Source organism: Hyla sarda, chromosome 5 (genome assembly GCF_029499605.1).
Source record: "Hyla sarda isolate aHylSar1 chromosome 5, aHylSar1.hap1, whole genome shotgun sequence".
Taxonomy (NCBI): domain Eukaryota; kingdom Metazoa; phylum Chordata; class Amphibia; order Anura; family Hylidae; genus Hyla; species Hyla sarda.
Window position 1 is genome coordinate 308,848,219 of NC_079193.1, and position 8,629 is coordinate 308,856,847.

Sequence of the window (8,629 nt, forward strand, 5' to 3'; positions counted from 1 at the left end):
GTCTTGCTGCGGCGGTAGTAACCAGGTCGTATCCACTAGCAACGGCTCAACCTCTCTGACTGCTGAAGATAGGCGCGGTACAAGGGAGTAGACAAAAGCAAGGTCGGACGTAGCAGAAGGTCGGGGCAGGCAGCAAGGATCGTAGTCAGGGGCAACGGCAGGAGGTCTGGAACACAGGCTAGGAACACACAAGGGAACGCTTTCACTAGGCACAAGGGCAACAAGATCCGGCGAGGGAGTGCAGGGGAAGTGAGGTATACATAGGGAGTGCACAGGTGAAGACACTAATTGGAACCACTGCGCCAATCAGTGGCGCAGTGGCCCTTTAAATCGCAGAGACCCGGCGCGCGCGCGCCCTAGGGAGCGGGGCCGCGTGCGCCGGGACAGGACCGAGGGAGAGCGAGTCAGGTACGGAAGCCGGGGTGTGCATCGCGAGCGGGCGCCACCCGCATCGCGAATCGCATCCCGGCTGGAGGCGGTATCGCAGCGCACCCGGTCAGTGGATCTGACCGGGGCGCTGCCGTAGCGAGGATGTTGCGAGCGCTCCGGGGAGGAGCGGGGACCCGGAGCGCTCGGCGTAACAATTATGGAATAGATGTGATATGAAGAAGTGAATTTTTAGAGGTGAGTGCATTGCTGCCTATTTTTTCCTCAATTTTCTGACTGCTACTAAAAGACTAGTGCTAGAAAACAGCTCTACAAAGTTTCTGAATGCCGTATTAAAGGGGTACTACCGTGGAAAACTTTTTTTTTTTTTTAAATCAACTGGTGCCAGAAAGTTAAACAGATTTGTAAATTACTTCTATTACACAATCTTAATCCTTCCAGTACTTTTTAGGGACTATATACTGCAGAGGAAATGCTTTACTTTTTAGATTTCTCTGATGTCATGACCACAGTGCTCTCTGCTGACCTCTGCTGTCCATTTTAGGAACTGTCCGGAGCAGGAGAAAATCCCCATAGCAAACATATGCTGCTCTGGACAGTTCCTAAAATGGACAGCAGAGGTCAGCAGAGAGCACTGTGGTCATGACATCAGAGAAATCTAAAAAGTAAAACATTTCCTCTGTAGTATATCGCCCCTAAAAAGTACTGGAAGGATTAGGATTTTTTAATAGAAGTGATTTACAAATCTGTTTAACTTTCTGGCACCAGTTGATTTAAAAAAAAAAAAAGTTTTCCACAGGAGTACCCCTTTAAGTGATTACAGTGCAGTTACATCCAGTCACAGATGACATCTTGGGAGTTAGCCATTTTCCATATATCTCCGTCTTAGAACACCAGGACGATTTTTTCCAGCCGCAACTTATCTCAGCAGAACCGGCCAGACACACATCTCAAGCTTCTCACTTTTCCATTATCCTCCTTACCTTTCTCTATCTATAGTAAAAATGGCCCCTTGGTGTAAAGTGGGGTAGGTAAGTTTGTTGGAGAAGGGTTAGGTAGGTCTTCCTAATAAGTGAGTAGGTCCTTCCCAGTATGTAGTGTTCCCCATTAGGTAGGAGCCACCAGTTTGTAGTTTGCCTAGTGAATAGTTGGCCCAATGCATAGATTCCTCAGTATATAGCCCCCAGTGAGTAGTTTACCCCTGTACACAGTAAACAATGTGACGGAGTACAGCCAACTCCCTCATAGACCAGGGAATGGGAAAGAAGATGCATACAGGGCTTAATCCTGCCTTTCTAGCAGTGCAGTACAGCTGCTATTTGTCTTTAAAAGGATTGTCTGAAAAAAAGAACCAAAAGCACAGAGCGCTTCCCGGTGTGGAATCCGAGATATAGTTAGTAGTATAGGGATGGGTACATAGGCACTCACCTAAAAGGGTTGTGCAAGGTTAAGTCACTTAACAACAGCAATGTCAGCATAACCCCTTTAAATGCCACCTCTCTGCTGACATTGTCCACCTATTGTGTGTACTGAATAAATCAAGATTTTTTTTCAATGATTTAAAAAAAAAAAAAAAAAAAAACCTTAAAGGGGTATTCTAGGGAAAAACTTATTTTTTTCTATATCAACTGGCTCCAGAAAGTTAAACTATTAAAAAATCTTAATCCTTTCAATAATTATCAGCTGCTGAAGTTGAGTTGTTGTTTTCTGTCTGGCAACAGTGCTCTCTGCTGACATCTCTGCTTTTCTCGGGAACTGCACAGAGTAGAAGAGGTTTGCTATGGGGATTTTCTTCTAAACTCGGCAGTTCCCGAGACACGTGTCATCAGAGAGCACTTAGAAAAGAACAACTCAACTTCAGAAGCTCATAAGTACTGAAAGGATTAAGATTTTTTTATGGAAGTAATTTACAAATCTGTTTAACTTTCTGGAGCCAGTTGATATTGATATATATAAAAAATTTTTTTCCTGGATAACCCCTTTAAAAAAATGTATCTATAAAGGCAGCTCAGTCCCATTTTCTTAAAGTGTACCTGTAACGCTTATCTCCAACCAATTCTTCAGACTAAGAGACGCAGGTCCTCTTTGGGCAGTACAGTTGCTGAGGCACAGTGGGTCCATTTCTAATTATTAGGACTCATGCACCCAACTCGCTGGGCATTGTACTCCTCGGTCCTCGCCATCTGTGCCGCCCAGTGTGGACCTGCATCTCTACTCTCCCGAAGAACTGGTGGGAGATCATCTTTACAGGTACACTTTAAATAGACGTTGACACCGATAAAGATAGAGAATTGCTTCGCAAATGCATTCTGATTAGAAAGTTAGAATTCAATTTTATTTTCCAACAAATAACCATATTTTTCTTCACATGATACAGGAAAGAACATTGACCGTTTATATGCTAAGGTGCAAATTTGGAAGGGACCCGTCACAGTCTCAGATAGGAGATACGTGTTGTGTACTGGACTGGATGATGAATATGATTTCTGTGGCGCTCTAAAAGGAGGTGAGTTAGCAGCAGAGACATTGCTTGAGTTTCTTCCACATTACATGAGCGTAAATACTGTATTTCACATTGCAACAGAGTGGTTCAGACAACACTGATGGTCAGGAACAGATTTATGTCTAGTAGACTAGTGTTTCCCAACCAGGGTTCCTCCAGCTGTTGCAAAACTACAACTCCCAGAATGCCCGGACAGCCTTTGGCTGTCCGGGCATGCTGGGAGTTGTAGTTTTGCAACAGCTGAAGGCACCCTGGTTGGGCAACACTGCTGAAGATAGTGGCACCTGTCTGGCACCTTAGACTCTTCCCATAAAGTACAGTAACCCCCCGACATGCGATGGCCCCGACATATGATCATCAAATCAACATATGATGGCCTCTCAGAGGCCATCGCATGTCGATGTCAGCATCGACATACGATGCTTTTATATGTCGGGGCCATTAACTGCTATCTGACAGCGCAAAATGTTTGTCGAATAGCAGTTTAAGCATCCCGAACAGGTTCACTTACCTATTCCTGCTGCTCCGGGTCCACTTTGCGATCCTCCGGCATCTTCTGCATCTTCTCCGGGGTCCGGGCCTCGCTTTCCGGCGTCGTTATTACGTCGCTGCGCACGCCGTCCCGGCACAGCAACGTAATAACGTTACCAGAAAGCGAGTCCTGGACCCCGGAGAAGATGTGGAAGAAGCTGAAGGACCCGAAGAAGATGCCGGAGCAGCGGGACAGCATTGGGAGCACCTGGGATAGCATCGGGAGCGGTGAGGACGCGGTCCGGAGCGGCGGGGACAGGTGAGTATTTAATGCACTTTTTACAGTGCACGAATCCCTCAACATACGATGGATTCGACAAACGATGGGTCGTTTGGAACGAATTACCATCGTATGTTGAGGGACCACTGTAATCCACACTTTACACCATGTATGGCTTAACAGCTGGCCTTCCGCTATTGGCTGAACACTCCAGCTGGCAGCTATTCCTTCCAAAATTTCTGTACAGATGCCTATGACACCTAGGGCTATGGCTTATCTCCCCTGAGAGTCCATTCATACCTAAAGTCTCAGTCATGCAGCTTGTATGTCCAAGATAGACAATGTTAAAGGTTCTGGCAGCTGGTGTTTGAAGTGCCCAAGGGGCTGGATCTTCTTCTTAGGTGCCCAGGGCTCTCTGCAATGAGAACTTTCTAAGTCTTTCGTCTCCACTATAACTGATAACTCGACCTTCCAATCAGAGGACAGCGAATGCTATCCGTCATAGCTGAGAGGTGGTCTCCCAATAAAATCACTGAGGTCTGCCAGGATTTATTAACATCCTTTGAAAATTGGTCTGGCACAGCTATTATAGCTCCATTTTAAATAGAAAACTCATCACTAGAGTGAACAGAGCCTAAGACATATAGGAGGATATTTATTCATGTGTTTCCAATGTTTTTCTCTCTTTTTGGGGCCAAAATTTGCAGGCAAAAAAACCTTAAAAAGGGACGTGGCCACTCGGGGTAAGGTGCATAACAAACAACCCCCCCCCCCAAAAAAAAGGGGTGTAACCTCGACAAAAGGGCATGCTTCTAACAAAAGGGGCATAGGCATGTCCCCGACCTATTCATTGAGGTTTCCACATAAAATGTAGTGGATTTGAGTTCTGAAAAACCAAACAATTTTGAACTGTTGTAAAAAAAATTAAAAAAGACAAATGTAGGAAAAAGCAAAACACAGGGAAAAAAATACAAAAAAACCTTGAAAACCTGACAAGCATTCCACTTTCAAAAGAAAAACTTGAAAAAAGGACGTGGCTGCCCGGTGAAAGGTGCATAACACCCAACCCCCCGCCCCCTCCCCCCAAAAAATGGAGTGTAACCTTGATAAAAGGGGCATGTTCCCGACAAAAGGGGCATAGGCATGTCCCTGACCTATTCACTGAGGTTTACACATAAAATGTGGTGGATTTGAGTTCTGAAGAAACAAACAAATTAGAAAAAATTTATATAAAAATTAAAAAAAATTTGGGGGGGGGGGGGAAAGCAAAACACAGAGAAAAATTTTAATAGAATTAAAATACCTGTGGGTGGAAAAAAAAGACACAAAACTACACTCCATTCTTAGTAAATCTTCTCATTGCATTTATGGTAAATGCCACCATATCATTATTTCCACCTTCAAAAAGTAATTATCAGTCCTGGCAGTAGATGATGGGTTGGCCATATGTAATGTATGGAGTCCATTTATTTAAACAATGTTTTCCATCCATTTTGGGAACAGACAAGGCAATATGAGTATCATATGTCACAGAAAAAGCCTTGTAGGCCTCAGTTTTACAGTACTGTATCCAGTAGATGATAAATTTATAGTATCTGCAGTGACTATTATGATTGTACGTTTTGTGTTCTTCACTTTCTACTGATTTTTCTTTTCTCCACAGAGACACTGAACCTATTTCACCATGATCTTAAGTTTAGGAAGCTGCAGTTAATACCGGTATTGTGATGTTATGGCTACTTCTTTTACTGTATTTTTTTGGGTACATTTTTGTAAAACACAAGACAATTTAAATGGTGGACACAGGACAATTTAAATCGTTTCATAGTTGTTTTGCAAAACTGCTGCACTTTCCTTTTGGCCACAATTAGAAAAATTAAGGAAATAACCAATTTTGGCCTAAAGTCTAACTGACATTTAAACTTTTTTTTATGTTTTAAGTTAGTGTCACTGATTTAAAACCACTTTATAGTTTACTTAATTGACCTTTCCTACCCCCTTTAGTGTCCTGTAAACTCCTAAAATGCCTCTCCACACTATCGCTACATTGTCATAAGAAATCCATCTTCACTCACTGTGCTAAGCGGGGAAGGCAGCTCTCTGAGTGGTGACATCTTTTCAGCTTCCTGCGTGCTCCAGTTGAACCCCATGCTTAGGGTCACTGAGTATCAGATATTTCTTTCACTGTTCAGCACCTGGTACATCGGGTGTTAGACTTGAGCATGAAGGAAGCCAGAAAGACGTCACTTCTGCCATCCCGGCTGAGCACAGTGAGTGAAGATGGATTTCATATGACCACACAGTTTTCCCTGAGGGAAGTACCCCACATGTAAGCATAAACAAAAAGGTATTTAAGGGATGCAGTGACAATTCAGACCTCACAGATGTTTGAGTAGAGTTTATAGCATTAGGTTGTAAAACATAATATTTAACTTAAAATTACTAAGTTTCATAAGAAACTTAGGGGTATATGCACCCCACAATTTTATGCCATTCTTCCTGAATATGTCAGTACCCCATATGTGACCATGCGGCTGTTTGGGTACACAACAGGATTCAGAATGGAATGAACACCATTTTTATTACAGAGTTTGCCAAAATAGTTTTAGGGCGTTATGTCACATTAGTACAACCCCTGAGGTACCAGTACAGTAGGGAACCCTGACAAGTAATATGTCACATAATATACCATTTTGTTTTGAAAATGTTTAAAGCAACAATGTTTTCTGTCCTCTTGTTTTTCCTAGGGCCTATACACTATAAATATTCATCTACTTGTGGGTAAAAAAGAAGAAATGCTTGCATGTTTCATCATAACAGTGATAAAGCAGTGATAAAGCTGCAGTGTTCTGATAAGAAGCTGAAATTCAATATACAACACATACAAGGGGATGATTCTAAATGATTCCCAGACTGACCTGTGAAAAGTTTGAAGACTGGGAGGGATCTTTACATTTTGATATTTGTCTGTTTTACTAATTTCATTCACACATGGCAGGAGAAATCTGCACAGTTATTAGGGGATTTTTTTCACCTCAAGATTGAAGATTGTTCTGTAAATTTAGACCACCCAGACATTCCGGGATTGTTGTTTGCCTTTCTCTTTTTTTATATTACTGTTTTTTTTAATTTATTTAATAAATAAAATAACATTCACATTTTCACATAAGTGCACAATAATAGTGAAAATGAGAAAATAAATAATTACACTAAATTAAATAAGAGATACAAAAGCAAAACAATAATCCCGATACATATCTCAACCTATTTTGTAAATAGTTGTCTAGAACAAGGGTGTGGAAATTTAATTAAAAAAAATACTTGTCCATGGGACTAAAACAGAGCAAAATCTACCGTATATACTCGAGTATAAGCCGACCCGAGTATAAGCCGAGACCCCTAATTTCAACCCAAAATCCCAGGAAAAGTTATTGACTCGAGTATAAGCCTAGGGTGGGAAATACCTCATCCCCCCCTGTCATCATCCAGACCCGTCATTAACATCCTCATCATCATCCCCTTGTCATCATCCCACACATCCCCCCTTCATCATCCCCTTATCATCCCACACATCCCCCCTTCATCATCCCCTTGTCATCATCCCACACATCCCCCCTTCATCATCCCCTTATCATCCCGCACATCCCCCCTTCATCATCCCCTTATCATCCCACACATCCCCCCTTCATCATCCCCTTATCATCCCACACATCCCCCCTTCATCATCCCCTTGTAATCATCCCACACCCCCCCTTCATCATCCCCACCCCCCTTCATCATCCCCACACCCCCCCTTCATCATCCTCTTCTCATCATTCGCCCTCAGTGGTCTTCAACCTGCGGACCTCCAGAGGTTTCAAAACTACAACTCCCAGCAAGCCCGGGCAGCCATCGGCTGTCCGGGCTTGCTGGGAGTTGTAGTTTTGAAACCTCCGGAGGTACGCAGGTTGAAGACCACTGCGGCCTTCAACATCATCCAGCCCCCCTCTCACCCCCTTTAGTTCTGAGTACTCACCTCCGCTCGGCGCTGGTCCAGTCCTGCAGGGCTGTCCGGAGAGGAGGTGGTCCGGTGAGGAGGTGGTCCGGGCTGCTATCTTCACCGGGGGCGCCTCTTCTCCGCGCTTCCGGCCCGGAATAGAGGCGTTGCCTTGACAATGACGCAGAAGTACGTTGGCAATGAACGCACCTCTGCGTCGTTGTCACGGCAACGTGACTATTCTGAGGCCGGGCCCGAAGCGCTTAGAAGAGGCCTCCCCGGTGAAGATAGCAGCCCGGAACCAGTATCCCACCAGACAGTCCTGCAGGACCGGACCAGCGCCGAGCGGAGGTGAGTACTCAGAACTAAAGGGGGTGAGAGGGGGCTGGATGATGTTGAAGGCCGCAGTGGTCTTCAACCTGCGGACCTCCGGAGGTTTCAAAACTACAACTCCCAGCAAGCCCGGACAGCCGATGGCTGCCCGGGCTTGCTGGGAGTTGTAGTTTTGAAACCTCTGGAGGTCCGCAGGTTGAAGACCACTGCGGGTTGGGGAGTTCACTCGAGTATAAGCCGAGGGGGGTGTTTTCAGCACGAAAAATCGTGCTGAAAAACTCGGCTTATACTCGAGTATATACGGTACTTGTCCCTCATGACGATCCACTTGTCCTAGCCAATAGAGATGAGCGAAGTTACAGTGATTTGATTCGTCAGGAACCTCGCGGCTCGGCATTTGCTTACTTTAGCCTGCATAAATGAGTTCAGCTTTCAGGTGCTCCGGTGGGCTAGAGACCCTCTCCTAGGACTGTATCCACCTTTTCTAGCCCATCGGAGCACCTGAAAGCTGAACTAATTTATGCAGGCTAAAGTCAGCAACTGCTGAGCTGTGAAGTTCGTGACAAATCAAATTACTGTAACTTCGCTCTTCTCTACTGGGAAATTTTCGCTTTTACACTCTCGTTTTTTTCCTCCTCGTGCTATAATAGCCATTACTAACTACTATAATGATACCTTT

General features: G+C 44.4%; 1 protein-coding gene across 1 annotated transcript in view; it reads left to right on the top strand.

The window, feature by feature from the left end:
* The window catches only part of LY96 (lymphocyte antigen 96), a 30,528-nt gene extending 23,539 nt beyond the window's left edge, over positions 1-6,989 (top strand). Inside the window, exons 6-8 of the mRNA XM_056523014.1 lie at positions 2,765-2,893; positions 5,305-5,360; positions 6,389-6,989. Of these exons, the coding sequence (XP_056378989.1) occupies positions 2,765-2,893; positions 5,305-5,360; positions 6,389-6,475 (272 nt within the window). The 3' untranslated portion in view covers positions 6,476-6,989. The remainder of the gene's footprint in view (positions 1-2,764; positions 2,894-5,304; positions 5,361-6,388) is intronic.
* The last annotated feature ends 1,640 nt before the right edge of the window (positions 6,990-8,629 follow it).